The 22300-nt window shown below is 42.5% G+C and overlaps 1 protein-coding gene across 4 annotated transcripts in view; it reads right to left on the bottom strand.

Moving 5' to 3' along the window:
• The window catches only part of cep78 (centrosomal protein 78), a 31282-nt gene extending 14364 nt beyond the window's left edge, over positions 1-16918 (bottom strand). The window contains exons 1-6 of one of the 4 annotated variants that reach the window (XM_029717674.1): positions 13334-13402; positions 10869-10909; positions 6270-6535; positions 6003-6172; positions 5852-5924; positions 5647-5750 (exon numbers count right to left, since the gene is read on the bottom strand). In XM_029717674.1, coding sequence (XP_029573534.1) covers positions 5647-5750; positions 5852-5924; positions 6003-6172; positions 6270-6528 — 606 coding nt within the window. In that variant the 5' untranslated portion in view covers positions 6529-6535; positions 10869-10909; positions 13334-13402. Of the gene's footprint in view, positions 1-5646; positions 5751-5851; positions 5925-6002; positions 6173-6269; positions 6536-10868; positions 10910-13333; positions 13412-16810 lie in introns of those variants that run through there. The other 3 variants (XM_029717673.1, XM_029717676.1, XM_029717675.1) reach the window with 3 other exon arrangements.
• Between the last annotated feature and the right edge of the window lie 5382 nt (positions 16919-22300).

The raw sequence follows: 22300 nt of genomic DNA, 5'->3' as shown, positions 1-22300 counted from the left end.
TCGATTACAGGCTCAAAATGGCCAAAAACAAAGCACTTTCTTCTGAAATTTGAAGGCTATTCCATGCAAGAAATTGCCACTACTCCCTTCACAGAACAGCGCAAACTGGCTATAACCAGAATAGAAAGAGGAGTGGGAGGCCACGGTGCACAACTCAGCAAGAGGACAAGTACATTAAAGTGTCTAGTTTGAGAAACAGATGCCTCGTAAGTCCTCAACTGGTAGCTTCATTAAATAGTACCCGCAAAACACCAGTCTCAACGTCAACAATGAAGAGGCAACTCCGGGATGCTGACCTTCTAGGCAGAGTTGCAAAGAAAAATACATATCTCAGACTGGCCAGTAAAAAGAAAAGATTAAGATGGGCAAAAGAACACAGACATTGGACAGACGAATCTAAGTTTGAGGTGTTCGGATCATGAAGAACATTCGTGAGACTCAGAAAAAATGAAAATATGCTGGAGGAGTGCTTGACGCCATCTGTCAAGCATGGTGGAGGCAATGTGATGTTCTGGGGGTGCTAAAGTTGGAGATTTGTACAGGGTAAAAGACCCTTCCTTCTTCAAGACCCATCACTCCATTTTGCAAAGCCATGCCATACCCTGTGGACGGCGCTAAATTGGAGCCAAATTCCTCCTACAACAGGACAATGACCCAAACCACAGCGCAAAACTATGCAAGAACTATTTAGGGAAGAAGCAGTCAGCTGGTATTCTGTCTATAATGGAGTGGCCAGCACAGTTACCTGATCTCAACCTTACTGAGCTGTTGTGGGAGCAGCTTGACCGTATGGTAAGCAAGAACTGCCCATCAAGCCAATCCAACTTGTGGGAAGTGCTTCAGGAAGCATGGGGTGAAATATCTTCAGATTACCTCAACAAATTGACAACTAGAATGCCAAAGGTCTGCAAGGCTGTAATTGCAGCAAATGGAGGATTCTTTGACGAAAGCAAAGTTTTAAGGACACAATTACTTTTTCAATTTAAAATCATTATTTATAACCTTGTCAACGTCTTGACTATATTTCCTATTAATTTTGCAACATTTCATGTATGTTTTCATGGAAAACAAAGGACATTTGTGACCCCAAACTTTTGAACAGTAGTATATAACTTCGCAAAAAAAGTAACATCGTCACTGTCAACTGTGTTTTTTTTCAGAAAACTTAACATGTGTAAATATTTGCATGAACATAACACGATTCATCAACTGAGACATAAACTGAACAAGTTCCACAGACATGTGACTAACAGAAATTGAATGTGTCCCTAAACAAAGGGGGGGTCAAAATCAAAAATAAGTCCGTATCTGGTGTGGCCACCAGCTGCATTTAGTACTGCAGTGAATCTCCTCCTCATGGACTGCACCAGATTTACCAGTTCTTGCTGTGAGATGTTACCCCACTCTTCCACCAAGGCACCTGCAAGTTCCCGGACATTTCTGTGGGGGGGGGGGGGGGGAATGGCCCTAGCCCTCACCCTCCGATCCAACAGGTCCCAGACATGCTCAATGGGATTGAGATCCGGGCTCTTCGCTGGCCATAGCAGAACAGTGACATTCCGGTCTTGCAGGAAATCACGCACAGAACGAGCAGTATAGCTGGTGGCGTTGTCATGCTGGAGGGTTATGTCAGGATGAGCCTGCAGGAAGGATACCACATGAGGAGGATGTCTTCGCTGTAACGCACAGTGTTGAGATTGCCTGCAATGACAACAACCTCAGTCTCATGATGCTGCGACACACCACCCCAGACCATGACAGACCCTCCACCTCGATCCCACTCGAGTACAGGTCTCGGTGTAATGCTCATTCCTAGTGGCAGCGTAGCCTAGTGGTTAGAGCGTTGAACTAGTAACCGAAAGGTTGCAAGATCGAATCCCTGAGCTGACAAGGTACAAATCTGTGGTTCTGCCCCTGAACAAGGCAGTTAACCCACTGTTCCTAGGCCGTCATTGAAAATAAGAATTTGTTCTTAACTGATTTGCCTAGTTAAATAAAGGTAAAATATAAACACGAATCCGACCATCACCCCTGGTGAAACAAAACCGCAACACGTCAGTGAAGAGCACTTTTTGCCAGTCCTGTCTGGTCCAGCGACGGTGGGTATGGTGAGGACCTGCCTTACAACAGGCCTACAAGCCCTCAGTCCAGCCTCTCTCAGCCTATTGTGGACAGTCTGAGCACTGATGGAGGAATTGTGTGTTCCTGGTGTAACTCGGGCAGTTGTTGTTGCCATCCTGTACCTGTACCGCAGGTGTGATGTTTGGATGTACCCATCCTGTGCAGGTGTTGTTACACGTGGTCTGCCACTGCGAGGACGATCAGCTGTCCGTCCTGTCTCAGGCGTCTCACAGTATGGACATGGCAATTTATTGCTCTGGCCACAGCTGCAGTCCTCATGCCTCCTTGCAGCATGCCTAAGGCACATTCACGCAGATGAGCAGGGACCCTGGGCATCTTTCTTTTGGTGTTTTTCAGAGTCAGTAGAAAGGCCTGTTTAGTGTCCTAACTTTTCATAACTGTGACCTTAATTGCCAACCGTCTGTAAGCTGTTAGTGTCTTAACGACCGTTCCACAGATGCATGTTCATTAATTGTTTATGGTTCATTGAACAAGCGTGGGAAACAGTGTTTAAACCCTTCACAATGAAGATCTGTGAAGTTATTTGGACGGTCCTGAAAAAGGGCCGTTTCTTTTTTTGCTGAGTTCACACACACAGTATAATTTTTCTATGCAGTGCCTTTGGAAAGTATTCAAGTCCCTTGACCTTTTTCCACATTTTTTGTTAGGTTACAGCCTTATTCTAAAATGTATTAAATAGTTTTTTTTACCCTTATCAAATCGACAGACAATACTCCATAATGACAATGCAAAAACAGGTTTAGAATTCTTTGCTAATTTATATATATTTTTAAACTGAAATATCACATTGACATTAGTATTCAGACCCTTTACTCAGTACTTTGTTGAAGCACCTTTGGCAGCGATTACAGCCTTTTGTCTTCTTGGGTATGACGCTACAAGCTTGGCACACCTGTATTTGGGGAGTTTCTCCCATTCTTCTCTGTAGATCCTCTCAAGCTCTGTCAGGTTGGATGGGGTGCGTTGCTGCACAGCTATTTTCAGGTCTCTCTAGAGATGTTCAATCGGGCTCTGGCTGGGCCACTCAATGAACATTCAGACACTTGTCCCGAAGCCACTCCTGCGTTGTATTGGCTGTGTGCTTAGGGTCGTTGTCCTGTTGGAAGGTGAACCTTTGCCCCAGTTTGAGGTCCTTAGTGCTCTGAAGCAGGTTTTCATCAAGGATCTCTCTGTACTTTGCTCCGTTCATCTTTCCCTCGATCCTGACTAGTCTCCCAGTCCCTGCTGCTGAAAAACATCCCCACAGCATGATGCTGCTACCCCCATGCTTCATTGTAGGGATGGTGCCAGGTTTCCTCCAGATGTGACACTTGGCAATTAGGTCAAGCAGTTCAATCTTGATTTCATCAGACCAGAGAATCTCATTTCACATGGTCTGAGAGTTTTTAGGTGCCTTTTGGCAAACTCCAAGCAGACTGTCATGTGCCTTTTACTGAGGAGTGGCTTCCGTCTGGCCACTACCATAAAGCCTGATTGGTGGAGTGCTGCAGAGATGGTTGTCCTTCCGGAAGGTTCTCCCATCTCCACAGAGGAACTCTAGAGCTCTGTCAGAGTGACCATTGGGTTCTTGTTCACCTCCATGGAAGAGTCTTGGTGGTTCCAAACTTGTTCCATTTAAGAATGATGGAGGACCACTGTGTTCTTGGGGACCTTCAATGCTGCAGAAATGTTTTGGTACCCTTCCCCAGATCTGTACTTCGACACAATCCTGTCTCAGAGCTCTACAGACAATTCCTTTGACCTCATGATTTGTTTTTTGCTCTGACATGCAGTCAACTGTGGGACCTTATATAAAACTGGTGTGTGCCTTTCCAAATCATGTCCAATCAATTGAATTTACCACAGGTGGTCTCCAATCAAAACCGTTTTTTTGCTGCGTCATTATGGGATATTGTGTGTAGATTGCTGAGGATTTTTATTTATTTAATACATTTTAGAAAAAGGCTGTAACGTAACAAAATTTGGAAAAAGTCAAGTGGTCTGAATACTTTCCGTATGAGCTACAAAAGTATTGGGACAATGACATTTGTTGTTGTTTTGGCTCTGTACTCCAGCACTTTGAAATTAAAATGATACAATGCCAATGAGGTTCAAGTGCAGACTATTAGCTTTAATTTGAGGGTATTTACATCCACAGCGGGTGAAACTTGCCTAACTTTCTCACTCATCATTATTCACGATTCATTCAGGACTATCTGTAATCATGGTAGCATCCACATTAACGTAGAAGTTTTTAGAGACATATTCTAAATAATAAACTTTTGTCTACTTCAATACACAAGTGAATTTGTCCCAATACTTTCGGTCCCCTAAAATGGGTGGACTATGTAAAAAATAAAGTGCTCTAATTTCTAAACAGCTCACCCAATATGTATGTAAATACCCTTCAATTAAAGCTAACAGTCTGCCATTTAACCTCAGTCATTTTATCATTTCAAATCCAAAGTGCTGGAGTAGAGCCAAAACAACTAAACGTGTCACTGGCACAATAAAATACAACAATTTCTAAGATTTTACTGAGTTGAGGTTCATATAAGAAAATCAGTCAATTGAAATAAATGAGTCTCTAATCTATGGATTTCACATAACTGGGAATACAGATATGCATCTGTTGGTCACAGATACCTTTAAAAATAAAAAAGGGTGTCAGCGTATCGCTGTACATTGAAATTTCCATCGATAAAATGCAATTGTGTTCATTATCCGTAGCTCATGGCTCCCCATACCATAACCCCACCACCACAGGGCAGTCTGTTCACAACGTTGACATCAGCAAACCACTCACCCACACGGCGCTATACACGTGGTCTGCGGTTGTGAGGCTGGTTGGATGTACTGCTAAAATCTCTAAAATGATGTTGGAGGCAGCTTATGGTAGAGAAATTAACATTCAATTCTCTGGCAACATCTCTGGTGGACATCCCTGCAGTCACCATGCCAATTGCACGGTCCCTCAAAACTTGAGACATCTGTGGCATTGTGTTGTGACACATTTTAAAAGTGGACTTTTATTGCCCCCAGCACAAGGTGCACCTGTGTAATGATAATTTTGTTTAATCAGCTTCTTGATATGCCACACCTGTCAGGTGGATGGATTATCTTGGCAAAGGAGAAATGCACACCAACAGGGATGTAAACAAATATGTGCACAAAATTTGAGAGAAATAAGCTTTTTGTGCATATGGAACATTTCTGGGATCTTTTATTTCAGCTCATGAAACATGGGACCAAAATTGTACATGTTGCATTTATATATTTATTTATATCTCATAATATAATTTAAAAGTATGCAGTAAGGTGTCTGTAATAGAATAAACGTGGAAAAACAAATGTAGACATTAATAGATGCATTTCCACAGCCAAAATATTTTTTACAAACAGTGAGGAGTGCCAAGATGGAGGCACAGTGGCTTCAACACAGCGCCTCCATAGTCATCTAGTGTATATATAAATATTTGCAAAGGAAGGGTTGGTAATACCAAGCTCATAACAGAGGTCCAGTACCTTGATGATGTTGGCTATATGCTCCGCTCCTCTCCAGGTCAGATTGCAGCCTGTGAAATCCACTGTCTTTATAGATGGAGAGTACTTCACACTCTGGCAGATAGCTGAACATTAGAAAACACCAAATCAGACAAAAAAAGATCACGTGGTCATAACTTGCACACAAGAACACATTTTCTCACTTTTCCCACTACGTCTCACTCACCTTCTAACCCCTCGTCTGCTATAGGACAGTGAGCCAAAGAGAGATTTTCCAAAGAGACACTTTTGGCTAAACCCTGGAATAACAACAAACTAGCATTAGTGGGTGCCCTGCAGAACCTTAAGTTGGTTCAGGTGAATCTGCAACTTGCTACCTTCGTAAGAGTGATAAGGTCTCTCTCTCTAAATGGAAGACCATGGAGTTGGAGGGTCTTGAGGTTTGGTGAAGCTGTCAGACACTCCCTGAGTGATTTACACAGTTTGAACGTCATCTCCTTGGAGCGGATGGCTGGGATCTTCTTCCTATTGCCAGCCCTGTACCTTTCTGAGAAGGGTAAAGAGAAGAGACCATACAAGGAATAAGGACAGGTTATAAAGCAAGGAGCTCCTACTTCAAGTTGTTTAGCCTACTTGATGTTTACCTGGCTCTCCGATGCCGAGACCGCTTTGGTAGCAGCTTCTGACTGCAACATGTTGTAGCTGTTTATTGATGGTCAGAGAGTTGAGTATGGGTGCCCAATCTGTCAGTTTGAGCCGATCCCCGTTAAAGTCAAGCATCCCTTGACTCAGGTTTGCCTTGACTGCTGACAATGGGACTGAGTCCTGCATAGCGCATGCATAATCATAATATGACTCGTAGTCTTGGGCACCTCTGCGCCGAATTTGGACAGTGTCCAACATTTCCAATCTAGTGGCAGAAAAAACTAAGAGTTAACTTAAAGGATGCAATATGGAGGTTTAGGAACTTGTCTGCGTCAAATTGTAGCTTGAATTTTTATTTAATATCATATAGATAATATTAATACATTTTATTTAATGAAACTAGCTATATAAATCCTTAGTTTTAGGCAAACATAGCTAATACTTTTGCTCATGCCTAGTCTGATTAATCAGGCTTTAATACACAAATGGGTGTATACAGCCTGAAACTAATGCCTGAAAAATCATGTAAGATGTTCTTTAGAAGCCAGAATGTTGAGTAAAATAACATTTAAACGTAATCTACCAGTTGTCTGTGCGGTTTGTCCTTCAGCTGCTTGAAATTTGAGACAAAATATCCACAGGAAAGTATTGTTTACTCAACTTTTTAGAGAGCTGGTAGGTATATGGTTCGGTTCAGTACAGGGGTAAAGTTAGTTTTATATTGGATATTCCATCCGCTCCTCAATAGCTATTGAGTCAACCACACCATGACATAGCCCTTGATCATGACTAGAGTTGCACATTTTGAGAAAATGTTGAGAGGAATATTCACAGGTGGAAACTTTCCGTGGGAATTAACAGGAATTGACGGAAATATACTGCTCAAAAAAATAAAAGGAACAGTTAAACAACACATCCTAGATCTGAATTAAATAAATAATCTTATTAAATACTTTTTTCTTTACATAGTTGAATGTGCTGACAACAAAATCACAAAAATAATCAATGGAAATCCAATTTATCAACCCATGGAGGTCTGGATTTGGAGTCACACTCAAAATTAAAGTGGAAAACCACACTACAGGCTGATCCAACTTTGATGTAATGTCCTTAAAACAAGTCAAAATGAGGCTCAGTAGTGTGTGTGGCCTCCACGTGCCTGTATGACCTCCCTACAACGCCTGGGCATGCTCCTGATGAGGTGGCGGTTAGTCTCCTGAGGGATCTCCTCCCAGACCTGGACTAAAGCATCCGCCAACTCCTGGTCAGTCTGTGGTGCAACGTGGCATTGGTGGATGGAGCGAGACATGATGTCCCAGATGTGCTCAATTGGATTCAGGTCTGGGGAATGGGCGGGCCAGTCCATAGCATCAATGCCTTCCTCTTGCAGGAACTGCTGACACACTCCAGCCACATGAGGTCTAGCATTGTCTTGCATTAGGAGGAACCCAGGGCCAACCGCACACGCATATGGTCTCACAAGGGGTCTGAGGATCTCATCTCGGTACCTAATGGCAGTCAGGCTACCTCTGGAGAGCACATGGAGGGCTGTGCGGCCCCCCAAAGAAATGCCACCCCACACCATTACATTTACATTTAAGTCATTTAGCAGACGCTCTTATCCAGAGCAACTTACAAATTGGTGCATTCACCTTATGATATCCAGTGGAACAACCACTTTACAATAGTGCATCTAAATCTTTTGGGGGGGGGGGGGTTAGAAGGATTACTTTATCCTATCCCAGGTATTCCTTAAAGGAGGTGGGGTTTCAGGTGTCTCCGGAAGGTGGTGATTGACTCCGCTGTCCTGGCGTCGTGAGGGAGCTTGTTCCACCATTGGGGTGCCAGAGCAGCGAACAGTTTTGACTGGGCTGAGCGGGAACTGTGCTTCCTCAGAGGTAGGGAGGCGAGCAGGCCAGAGGTGGATGAACGCAGTGCCCTTGTTTGGGTGTAGGGCCTGATCAGAGCCTGAAGGTACGGAGGTGCCGTTCCCCTCACAGCTCCGTAGGCAAGCACCATGGACTTGTAGCGGATGCGAGCTTCAACTGGAAGCCAGTGGAGAGAGCGGAGGAGCGGGGTGACGTGAGAGAACTTGGGAAGGTTGAACACCAGACGGGCTGCGGCGTTCTGGATGAGTTGTAGGGGTTTAATGGCACAGGCAGGGAGCCCAGCCAACAGCGAGTTGCAGTAATCCAGACGGGAGATGACAAGTGCCTGGACTAGGACCTGCGCCGCTTCCTGTGTGAGGCAGGGTCGTACTCTGCGAATGTTGTAGAGCATGAACCTACAGGATCGGGTCACCGCCTTGATGTTAGTGGAGAACGACAGGGTGTTGTCCAGGGTCACGCCAAGGTTCTTAGCACTCTGGGAGGAGGACACAAGGGAGTTGTCAACCGTGATGGTGAGATCATGGAACGGGCAGTCCTTCCCCGGGAGGAAGAGCAGCTCCGTCTTGCCGAGGTTCAGCTTGAGGTGGTGAGCCGTCATCCACACTGATATGTCTGCCAGACATGCAGAGATGCGATTCGCCATCTGGTTATCAGAAGGGGGAAAGGAGAAGATTAATTGTGTGTCGTCTGCGTAGCAATGATAGGAGAGACCATGTGAGGATATGACCGAGCCAAGTGACTTGGTGTATAGTGAGAATAGGAGAGGGCCTAGAACAGAGCCCTGGGGGACACCAGTGGTGAGAGCACGTGGTGCGGAGACAGATTCTCGCCACGCCACCTGGTAGGAGCGACCTGTCAGGTAGGACGCAATCCAAGCGTGGGCCGCGCCGGAGATGCCCAGCTCGGAGAGGGTTAAGAGGAGGATCTGATGGTTCACAGTATCAAAGGCAGCAGATAGGTCTAGAAGGATGAGAGCAGAGGAGAGAGAGTTAGCTTTAGCAGTGCGGAGAGCCTCCGTGACACAGAGAAGAGCAGTCTCAGTTGAATGCCCAGTCTTGAAACCTGACTGATTAGGATCAAGAAGGTCATTCTGAGAGAGATAGCAGTAGAGCTGGCCAAGGACGGCACGTTCAAGAGTTTTGGAGAGAAAAGAAAGAAGGGATACTGGTCTGTAGTTGTTGATATCGGAGGGATCGAGTGTAGGTTTTTTCAGAAGGGGTGCAACTCTCGCTCTCTTGAAGACGGAAGGGACGTAGCCAACGGTCAAGGATGAGTTGATGAGCGAGGTGAGGTAGGGGAGAAGGTCTCCGGAAATGGTCTGGAGAAGAGAGGAGGGGATAGGGTCGAGTGGGCAGGTTGTTGGGGGGCCGGCCGTCACGAGACGCGAGATTTCATCTGGAGAGAGAGGGGAGAAAGAGGTCAAAGCACAGGGTAGGGCAGTGTGAGCAGGACCAGCGGTGTCGTTTGGCTTAGCAAACGAGGATCGGATGTCATCAGTCTTCTTTTCAAAATGGTTGACGAAGTCATCCGCAGAGAGAGAGGGGGGGGGGGGGGGAGGAGGATTCAGGAGGGAGGAGAAGGTAGCAAAGAGCTTCCTAGGGTTAGAGGCAGATGCTTGGAATTTAGAGTGGTAGAAAGTGGCTTTAGCAGCAGAGACAGAAGAGGAAAATGTAGAGAAGAGGGCGTGAAAGGATGCCAGGTCCGCAGGGAGGCGAGTTTTCCTCCATTTCCGCTCGGCTGCCCAGAGCCCCCATGACTGACCCACCGCCAAACCGGTCACGCTGGAGGATGTTGCAGGCAGCAGAACGTTCTCCACGGCGTCTCCAGACTCTGTCATGTCTGTCACATGTGCTCAGTGTGAACCTGCTTTCATCTGTGAAGAGCACAGGGCGCCAGTGGCGAATTTGCCAATCTTGGTGTTCTCTGGCAAATGCCAAACATCCTGCACGGTGTTGGGCTGTAAGCACAACCCCACCTATGGACGTCGGGCCCTCATACCACACTCATGGAGTCTGTTTCTGACAGTTTGAGCAGACCCATGCACATTTGTGGCCTGCTGGAGGTCATCTTGCAGGGCTCTGGCAGTGCTCCTCCTTGCACAAAGGCGGAGGTAGCGGTCCTGCTGCTGGGTTGTTGCCCTCCTACGACCTCCTCCACGTCTCCTGATGTACTGGCCTGTCTCCTGGTAGCGCCTCCATGCTCTGGACACTACGCTGACAGACACAGCAAACCTTCTTGCCACAGATTGCATTGATGTGCCATCCTGGATGAGCTGCACTACCTGAGCCACGTGTGGGTTGTGGACTCCGTCACATGCTACCACTAGAGTGAAAGCACCGCCAGCATTCAAAAGTGACCAAAACATCAGCCAGGAAGCATAGGAACTGAGAAGTGGTCTGTGGTCCCCACCTGCAGAACCACTCCTTTATTGGGGGTGTCTTGCTAATTGCCTATAATTTCCACCTGTTGTCTATTTCATTTGCACAACAGCATGTGAAATTTATTGTCAATCAGTGTTGCTTCCTAAGTGAACAGTTTGATTTCACAGAAGTGTGATTGACTTGGGGTTACATTGTGTTGTTTAAGTGTTCCCTTTATTTTTTTGAGCAGTGTATATGCAAATTAAAATGAATACCATTTAAATGTAGATGTTTTTTGCATTGGATATATTTACCATATCATATGGAGACAGAAACATAAACCTTTTACCTTATTATAAGTAGACATAATTGCACATTATTAAATCCTTCCTATAGAAAAGAAAATCATAATTTAGTTACAAATTGAACTTTAATTAAATGAGTTGACTCTTCACATGGGATGATTTCACTCAACAACAAAAGGGAATACTGAATGATCCATCGCATCTCCCAAAAACATTTTCAACATACATCTGTAAAATGATGAAACTAAAGCTTTAAGTTGTCTTCCTCTCAGGCTTCCATGTCTTCTCCCTGGACCTCCTCAATGTCCACCTCTTGAACATCAGACTCTGAAGCCTCATCTTCACTGTCACTTTCCAACCTAGTTGAGGTTGGCTCGTTGTCAGGCTCAAAAAGCCTCAAATTTGCCTGGACGGACACCAATTTTTCCACCCTTGTATTGGTCAGCCTTTTGCGTGCTTTGGTGTGTGTGTTCCCAAACAAGGATCAGTTGCGCTCTGAGGCGGCTGATGTTGGTGGGATTTGGAGGATGATGGAGGCAACGGAAAGAGCCTCAGATCCACAAAGTCCCTTCCACCAGGTGGCTGATGAGATATGTTGGCACGACTGCCATATTGCATCTCCATCCCAAAGCCCTTGCTTGGAAGTGTAGTTCGCCAGACTCCAAAGAACCTTGCCCTCATCCAGGCCAAGGTGGCAAGACATGGTAGTAATGACACCATAGGCCTTGTTGATCAGGATTCTCTTGCCAGCATACTTGGGGTCCAATATGTATGGGCTTCAGGCAGAAGTATTCACGCTTTTTGATGTATTTCAGAACTGCAGTTTCCTCTGCTTGGAGCAACTGTGAAGTGGGCAGGGCAGTACGGATTTCTTCTCTTACATCTGCAAGCAGAGTCTGAACATCAGACAGGATGGCATTGTCTCCCTCAATCCGTGCAATGGCTACTGCTATAGGTTTCAGGCTGCTTACCACTCTCTCCCAAAATACATCATCCAGGAGGATCCTCTTGGATCTGTCCATATCGGCAGACTGTGATATGGCCATTTCTTGGAGAGACTCCTTCCCCTCCAGGAGACAGTCAAACATGATGACACCACCATCCCAACGGGTGTTGCTGGGCTTCTTCAATGTGGTGCTCTTATTTTTCTCACTTTGCTTGGTGAGGTAGATTGCTGCTATAACTTGATGACCCTTCACATACCTAACCATTTCCTTGGCTCTCTTGTAGTGTATCCATTGTTTTCAGTGCCATGATGTCCTTAAGGAGCAGATTCAATGCATGTGCAGCACAGCCAATGGGTTTGATGTGAGGGTAGGTCTCCTCCACTTTAGACCAAGCAGCCTTCATGTTCACAGCAGTGTCTGTCACCAGTGCAAATACCTTCTGTGGTCCAAGGTCATTGATGACTGCCTTCAGCTCATCTGCAATGTAGAGACCGGTGTTTGTTGTCCCTTGTTTCTGTGCTCTTGTAGAATACTGGTTGAGGGGTGGAGATGATGTAGTTAATTATTCCTTGCCCACGAACATTCGACCACCCATTAGAGATGATTGCAATACAGTCTGCTTTCGCTATGATTTGCTTGACCTTCACTTGAACTCTGCATCCAGCAAATGAGTACCGTAATTTCCGGACTATTAAGCGCACCTGAATATAAGCCGCACCCACTGAATTTAAAAAATATATATTATTTTCAACATAAATAAGCCGCACGTCTATAAGCCGCAGGTGCCTACCGGTACATTGAAACAAATGAACTTTACACAGGCTTTAACGAAACACGGCTTAAAATAAAAAATTAGCAGTAAGCTTTAGTTGTCTTTTTGCACTGAGTCAATTCCTCACGCTGCTGTTTCCAACGTCTTATCATTGACTCATTAAGACCAAGCTCCCGTGCAGCAGCTCTATTTCCTTTTCCAACAGCCAGATCAATCGCCTTCAACTTGAAAGCTGCATCATATGCATTTCTCCGTGTCTTTGCCATGATGAGGGTGACAAAATGACTACCGTAATCAGAATGATGGGAAGTTTGAGAGCGCTCGATTTAATCTAAACAGTAAACAAAAAAGTTGTTTGACCTTAACCCGTTCGGCAATTTCATTGGTCTAATGAAAGCTTCATGCAGCCAAAAAACTGAGCACGTCACAGAATGTGTTTTTTTGGAGAAAAAAAAATTGAAAGCGGGAAAAATCCATATATTAGCCGCGTCATTGTTTAAGCCGTGAGGTTCAAAGCGTGGGAAAAAGGTTGCGGCTTATAGTCCGGAATTTACGGTAGATAAAGCATGTCTGGTTGGAGGGGTGTATGCTGGGTGAAGAACATTCAGAAATCTCTTCCAATACACATTGCCTGTGAGCATCAGAGGTGAACCTGTTGCATACACAGCTCGAGCAAGACATTCATCAGCATTTCTCTGACTACGTTCCTCCATTGTGTCAAACAAACTTCTGATTCCAGGAGGATAATGAGCTCTTGCTATCAATAAGGTGTCTGATTCATCATTCTCACCTCGAATAGAACTAGAGGGACTTTTGACAGAGGTTGCTTGTTGTGAGCGCTGAGGGAACTTCATGCACTTGGCCAGATGATTCTGCATCTTTGTTGCATTCTTCACATATGATTTGGCACAGTATTTGCAAACGTACACAGCTTTTCCTTCTACATTAGCTGCAGTGAAATGTCTCCATACATCAGATAGTGCCATGTCATTTTCCTGTAAAGATTAGAAAACAAAACTAATACAATTCCTTGTACAGATAAATAGTTAAGCAGTTAGATTAAACCATTCCTTTGTATGATACATGTTTTAAGATGAAACATGTATGGAAACAGGTGAATTAACACTACTCAGATAGCAGGCAGAAATTGTTAACACGTTAGTGTGTTTAAATAATTTCTATGCTGTAGGCTACTATTTACTAGTTAACAAAAAAATCATGTATGTCATATAAAATATATTCACCCCACCCAGTATTGTAATAAAAACTTACCAGTAAGCATGTAATCCTTGTCTCAGACAGTGTAGTAATGTGATGGAAGAGTGCACTGCACATGTGATGGAAGAACGCACTGTGCATGCAGAGGGTTGCAATTCCATTGAATTGGGGATAGTTTAACCAAAATATGCCACAAGACCTAGAATTGCCTTATTTTAATCCCACAAAAAAGGTTCACTGTTATAAGCTAACTTTTTTGATGAATTTAAACAAAATTCCAGGGCTCAACTTCCCAAGGAAAATATCTGGGAAAATTCAGGAAATTTACTGGAAAGTTTTCGACCCTTTGCAACCCTAATCATGACTCTCAGTTCCATTATATTACAAATACTATAAGAGCCATATTACAGCGCTTTATGGAAACCAGACGGAAGACAGAGTGGACTGACTACCTGTGCTAATTAGCTATCTGCGTCTCCGAACACCTGTGTATGAACGGAAGATAGACGCAACAAACGAGTTGTCACTGAAAAATACTGTCGGCTGCAACTGTCTTAAAACCGTGTACAGGAAATATGTATTTTGCATTTGTGAAATTCGTTTGACGTGATATGAAAGCAGAGGGATTTCTGTTTCTAGAACCGTACCGCAATTGAAAATCGATTCACATTTAGATGGAGTAGTTGGCTGTTTTGGCTTCCAGAGCCAATTCACCTTTAAAACAGAACATGTAAGGTCCTTGGACTAAGGAGTATCGTTAGGCTTCTTTAGTCCAATATTATGCTAGCCATGATAATTAACATTTTATATTCTGAATCAGGGGAGAGTGGATAACAATTGACACTGTGTGAATTTATATATATATATGAATGTTTTTTTCGGATTTCAATCTTCAAAAAAGTGTGGATTGTTCTCCATCCTCCCCTTGATTGAGAATATACCATTTTCATTGATGAGAAAAACCTGAATATCCAATATAAAATTAACTGAACCATATACCAGCTCTCTAAAAAACATTGGGTAAACAATACTTTCCTGTGGATATTTTGTATAAAATTCAACATTCTGGCTTGTAAGGACATTTTAGTAGCACTAAAAACTAAAAGAGAATTGATACTTTATTTAACAACTTTATAAAGATAAAGAATATTATAAGGTGGAGCACATTAAGAAAATGTTGGAGCTTAAGTAAATTAATGTCAAGAACATTAACAGCCTACTGGTAAAAAAATATACAATTAAATGTAAAAAAAAATATCTATATTATTTTGATTGTATATTATTGTTTATTTACCGGTGCTATTGTTCAAGGATATGATTTTGAAATGTTTAAGAAAAGTCACTGTATTTTTGTTGTGTTGCACCAACAAATTGCACTGAAAAGGAAAAACAATCGATTGTGTATCCATAAAACCAGGGTCCAGTCTACTCACTAGAGTCCGAAGAAAAACAAATCAGATGAGTTAGAAAGTGTTGCTAGACTTCTACTGTGGCCAAACAACTTAGAAATGGGGTGCCTGGACACTATACGGTACAAATATAGCACTGTACAGAAAATAAAACAATTATTTGTGCCGATGTTAAAGTAGGTGGGGAGTACTTAGTAGGGTTTGTACAATCTATATATGGCGTCATTTCATTGGGCTCTGATTAATACGGAGTGTTGCTGGCCTTTTACTACGCCCATTACAATGGCCACAATGCAAATCACTGTATAGGCATTGCATACTGGCTAAGAGAGAAAAATATATAAATTTGTGCCAATATAAAAGTTGGGTGGGGAGTAATCAGTAGGGTCTGTAGAATCTATATATGGTGTCATTTCATGGGGCATCTATATATGGTTAAATGATGACATTTCACTGTCTGCTTTTGTATTTAATCTAAATCATGCATTTTATTGTACTAGGCACTAATTCATAGATTTTCAGATGTGTTTTCTTGCTTGATCAAGTGACATATGCAATTATCCTTGAAATAGAAGCCATGTGTGTGCGCCAACGATTTACACGGATGATGGCATGATGGCGCAACGTTTGTGTTTTGTTTTCATTTATGCACTTTTGCGCTGTGATTTTTTGGGAACCATGATATTTTAATAAACATCTTTATTTTGCATTCAAGCCTCAGTTTTGGATGTATTCCTTTTTTCTACAGTGTGCAGTCTCCATCTCTTCCAGCATCTAAATATGGTGTCATTTCATGTACACACAATCTATTGTTTTTCCTTCACAGTGCTATATTTGTACCGTATAGTGTTCAAGCACCCTGTTTTAAGCTGTTTGACCACAGTAAAAGTCCAGCAACAATCTGTATTATTCAGAACCCCATGAAATGACACCATATATACACATTCTACAGACCCTACGGAGTATTCCCTACAATAATTTTAGTGCTGCACCCAGAATAGTTTCTGCTTTTTAAGCCAATAGGTATTCCATATACAGTGATTCGCATTGGGGGCATTTAATTGACCTTTGAACGTGTTTTAAAACCCAAATCTAATGCAAAGGTCACTTAAATATGAACAAATATGAATCATTGTTAATGTGTAGACAATTAAGTTTCATATATCATGAATACAGGTTATTGGCACCCTTCTACTATTACCTGGGGACTTGTATTGTGACTTTTTTAATGTTGCTGATGTAGCTATAGCTAATTAACTTGCAAGTGGGCTAACTGGCTAATAATAACTAATTAGCTAGTTAGTAAAAAAAAAATTAAAATACATCAACCTTGACTAGCAGCACATTGTAGAGTACAAAAGTTGGTGGTAGCTGACTACGTTAACGTTACAACACTGATAGCATTTGGGTATAAGCTTCAGATGAGATGCCATCCAACGTTCCTACTAGTCGCTAGCCATGACAGCTTGCTAATGCTAGCTAACGTTAGTTAGCTGCAGAGTAGATAGCGAACAGTTAGCCAGCTATGGCCCCAGTTAAACCACAAGCTATCATTAATAAACATACATTCACTTTAAATTGTTGTAATGTCTTATGATTGTAAAGCTAGCTACCAAGATACACAACATGCAACAGCTCACCTGTCAGTTTCTCTAGGAGTTGTTTCCTTGGTTTCCTAACCGCGCCAACAGTCAAAACTGTGCAAAACCACCTTTGTTCCGCCAGCAAGAATAACGGCTATAGTACATAAGCAAGACATAGCAAGAATAAACCCGTGACCTCAGCGATTTTCTTTCGAAATAAAAGTCCCGCAAAGAAGATGGTAAAAAAGAATACAAATGGTCGAAATTTTTAACATTTTATGAAGTAATGTTAGCAGACTTAGAATGTTGTTTAACAAAATGAAAAAATGAATACAGTTAATCGCTGTTATAGCACAAATTATATTATAACATTGACATTATTGTTAACAGCATAAAAATGTATGATTACTATACTGAAAAACATAAACAGAACATGTTAAGTGTTGGTCCCATGTTTCATGAGCTGAAATAAAAGATCCCAGAAATGTCCATATGCACAAAAAGCTTATTTCTCTCAACTTTTGTGCACACATTTGTTTACATCCCTGATAGTGAGCATTTCTCCTTTGCCAAGATAATCCATACACCTGACAGAGGTGACATATCAAGAAGCTGTTTAAACAGCATAATCATTACACAGGTGCACCTTGTGCTGGGGACAATAAAAGGCCACTCTAAAATGTGCAGTTTTGTCACACAACACAATGCCACAAATGTCTCATGTTTTGAGTGTGCGCAATTGACATTCTGACTGCAGGAATGTCCAACAGAACTGTTGCCAAATATTTGCATTTTCATTGTCATGTGAAATCCATATATTAGGGCATAATTTATTTAAATTGACTGATTTCCTTCTATGAACTGTAACTCAGTCAAATATTTTAAATTGTTGCCTGTTGCGTTGATGTTTGTGGTAATGACAGTAATACAAATGACAAAACATGATTTATGCTACTATTAATAATAATAGTAATAACAATATGAATAATAATATTGTAATGATACATGTTAGAAAACACTTTTAAATCCCATTGTTAATTAGCCCACTCATATTGCACGATGTTCAGTACATTTTTCATGTTGGACATACTGTACATTGTGTCGTAGTAAAAGGGGGTCCATTCTGCTCAGGAGCACCTCTAGTTTCCAAAGGAGCGTATATACTCTATACTTCATATGAATTTAAGATGACCTATTCATTTTTAATGACTTGCATGAAATAAATCTTATGAATTATTAATGTTATATTTTTATATAAATTATTTAAAAAATCTATATTTTTATTTAAATGACTAATGAGATCAAGGAAGTCATGAATTAGAGGAAAATCACATTTTTTTAAATGCCCGATGTGTAATGAATGACTCATAAAATTAATTAGGTTATCTTGTCAATTGTACTGGAGGGTTTGAAAGAATCTTTATGGATCTTTTTGAGGTTTTGGATCTCTATAGTCAGCACGTGATGATACTGGAAAATAATTTGTTTATGTACTTTTCCAAGACTAGATGTGAAAGAATAATCATCTGTTGAATGTTATGGTGCATAATTCTCTGAAATGTCATTTTGTCTTTCAGGAACTGAAAGCCTGGTACCTTTGACATGTGATGTTCCTCTCCTTGTAAATATATTGTTTAAATTCATAACCATTATTCTACTTAAGACAAGTGCCACAGGGCTTGAATTTGTTTTTACATTTTTTTTTTACCTTTATTTAACTAGGCAAGTCAGTTAAGAACAAATTCTTATTTTCAATGACAGCCTAGGAACAGTGGGTTAACTGCCCTGTTCAGGGGCAGAATAAACATGAGCCTAGTTGCATGGCTCAATAATAGGTTTTAGTCCCATGCTGGAGGCCACTGGACACAGATATTTAGCAATTTAAGCACTAGATTACCCTTGAATAAGTGTAACATATTATTCAGTTGGTATGTAGTTCAATTAAACAAACAAGTGTATGGCACTTTGTCAAATGTCACAGAACGCCCAACCTTGGCAGGAGCAGACCTTTTCCTGTTCATAATATAACACAATCTAAAACACAGGGGCGATGGTATTAATCTGACCTGTGTTCAAGACGGAGGAAAGGTGGTAAGAAAGTAAAGAACTATTAACAAAATCTGTGCACATTCTTAAAAGGATGACAACCCAATGTCTTTGTATTTGCTTGGTAACCTTTTTTTTCCTGGTAAAATTTGAAATCTAGGGTTATAATTCTACATGTAAAATGATTTGTTCTGTATGCCTACTATATTTTGGAGCAGACTTGTCATGGAAAATTCCAACCCAGTAACATGACCAAACCAAAGGAAACATCAACGAGGTCATCAATAACTAATTCCATTAACTTTCACTCGATGTTGCTATTAATATTATGACCATGCCAATTAAATATTATTAATTTGCATATTAAAAGTACTCTAGGAAATTAGGGAAGTGCAGTATCCTGTCAATTACACCAGACAGGAAGCACAGCAACGCCCTATGATTTGAGTAGCTACCATTATGCAAATGTACACTATACAGTGCATTTGGAAAGAGTTCAGACCCCTTGACTTGTTCCACATTTTGTTACGTTACAGCATATTCTAAAATTGATAGTTTTTCCCCCTCATCAATCTACACACAATATCCCATAATGACAAGGCAAAGACAGATTGACATTTTAGCTAATTTATTTTGATAAAAAAAATCACATTTGCATAATGCAGGCCAAAGAGTTCAATCTTGGTTTCATCAGACCAGAGAATCATGTTTCTCATGGTCTGAGAGTCCTTTAAGTGCCTTTTGGCAGACTCCAAGCGGGCTGTCATGTGCCTTTTACTGAGGAGTGGCTTCCATCTGGCCACTCTACCATAAAGACCTGATTGGTGGAGTGTTGCAGAGATGGGAGAACCTTCCAGAAGGACAACCATCTTCACAGAGGAACTCTGGAGCGCTGTCAGTGACCATTGGGATCTTGGGCACCTCACTGACCAATGAATCAAATGTATTTATAAAGCCCTTCGTACATCAGCTGATGTCACAAAGTGCTGTACAGAAACCCAGCCTAAAACCCCAAACAGCAAGCAATGCAGGTGTAGAAACACAGTGGCTAGGAAAAACTCCCTAGAAAGGCAAGAACCTAGGAAGAACCTAGAGAGGAACCAGGCTATGAAGGGTGGCCAGTCCTCTTCTGGCCAAGGCCCTTCTCCCCCGATTGCTCAGTCTGGCCGGGCGGCAAGCTCTAGGAAAAGTCTTGGTAATTCCAAACTTCTTCTATTTAAGAATGATGAAGACCACAGTGTTCTTGGGACCTTCAATGCTGCAGAATTTTTTTCTACCGTTCCCCAGATCTGTGCCGCGACACAATCCTGCCTCGGCGCTCTGCTGACAATTCCTTCAACCTCATGGCTAAGTTTTTACTCTGACATGCACTGTCAACTGTGGGACCTAATATAGACAGCTGTGTGCTTTCCAAATCATGTCCACTCAATTGAATTTACAACAGGTAAACACCAATCAAGTTGTAGAAACATCTCAAGGATGATCAATGGAAACAGGATGGACCTGAGCTCAATTTCGAGTCTCAAAGCAAAGGGTCTAAATACATGCAGTACCAGTCAAAAGTTTGGACACACCTACTCATTCAAGGGTTTTTCTTTATTTTTACTATTTTCTACACTGTAGAAAAATAGTGAAGACATCAAAACTATGAAATAACTCATATGGAATCATGTAGTAACCAAAAACGTCTTCAACAAATATTTTAGATTCTTCAAAGTAGCCACCCTTTGCCTTGATGACACCTTTACACACTCTTGGCATTCTCTTAACCAGCTTCACCTGGAATGCTTTCCCAACAAGTGCTCCCACATATGCTGAGCACTTGTTGGCTGCTTTTCCTTCACTCTGCAGTCCAACTCACCCCAAACCATCTCAAATGGGTTGAGGTCGGGTGATTTTGGAGGCCAGGTCATCTGATGCAGCATCCATCATCTGATGCAGCATCCATGGTCAAATAGCCCTTACACAGCCTGGAGGTGTGTTTTGGGGTCATTGTCCTGTTGAAAAACAAATGATAGTCCCACTAAGCGCAAACCAGATGGAATGGCATATCGCTGCAGAATGCTGTGGTAGCCATGCTGGATAAGTCTTCCTTGAATTCTATATAAATCACAGACATTGCACCCCCACAAGCAAAGCACCCCCACACCATCACACCTCTTCTATACTTCACGGTGGGAACCACACATGCAGAGATCATCTGTTCACATACTTTGCGTCTCACAAAGACACAGTGGTTAGAACCAAAAATTTTGACTCATCAGACCACAGGACAGGACAGACCGGTCTAATGTCCATTGCTCGTGTTTTTAGGTGTGTCCAAACTTTTGACTGGTATTGTATGTAAATAATGTATTTCTGTGTTTTATTTTCAATACATATGCAAAAATGTAAAAAAAAACTGTTTTCGCTTTGTCATCATGGGTTATTGTTGACTTGGAAATAATGTTTTTAATCCATTTTAGAATAAGGCTGTAAATTAACAAAACGCGGAAAAAGTTATATATGTGGACATCCCTTCAAGTTAGTGGATTCGGCTATTTCAGCCACACCCATTGCTGACAGGTGTATAAAATCGAGCACCATGCAATCTCTATAGACAAACATTGGCAGTAGAATGGCATTATTTTTTTTAGCCCTTTTTTCTCCCCAATTTCGTGGTATCCAATTGGAAATGGTAGTAGTTACAGTCTTGTCTCATCGTTGTAACTCCCGTACGGACTCTGGAGAGGCGAAGGTCGAGAGCCATACGTCCTCCGAAACACAACCCAACCAAGCCGCACTGCTTCTTGACACAACGCACATCCAACCCGGAAGCCAGCCGCACCAATGTGTCGGAGGAAACACCGTACACCTGGCGACCTTGTCAGCGTGCACTGCGCCTGGCCCGCCACAGGAGGCGCTAGTGCGCAATGAGACAAGGATATCCCTGCCGGCCAAACCCTCCCTAACCCGGACGACGCTGGGTCGACTGTGCGTCGCCCCATGGACCTCCCGGTCGCGGCCAGCTGCGACAGAGCCTGGGCTCGAACCCAGAATCTCTGGTGGCACAGCTAGCGCTGCGATGCAGTGCCATAGACCACTGCGCCACCCGGGAGGCCCCTGTATGGAAAAACTTGACTGGCCTGCACAGAGCCCTGACCTCATCTCCATCGAACACCTTTGGGATGAATTGGAACGCCGACTACGAGCCAGGCCTAATTGCCCAACATCAGTGCCCGACCTCACTAATGCCCGTGTGGCTGAATGGAAGCAAGTCCCCACAGCAATGTTCTAACATCTAGTGGAAAGCCTTCGCAGAAGAGACAAACTCCATATTAATGCCCATGATGTTGGAATGAGATGTTCGACGAGCAGGTGTCCACATACTTTTGGTCATGTAGTGTATGTATCATTCATTTAATAGCTTTTGGGTAATAAGAGCAGGTAGCGGTATCCCACCGACCGCTTGTCTATTCGTTTGGTGGGATACTTTGGAGTCGCTTTTCTTCTGAGGACACT

Source organism: Salmo trutta, chromosome 27 (genome assembly GCF_901001165.1).
Source record: "Salmo trutta chromosome 27, fSalTru1.1, whole genome shotgun sequence".
Lineage (NCBI taxonomy): Eukaryota > Metazoa > Chordata > Actinopteri > Salmoniformes > Salmonidae > Salmo > Salmo trutta.
The sequence above is the reverse complement of the archived record's forward strand: the minus strand, read 5'-3'. Positions and strand labels throughout refer to the sequence as shown.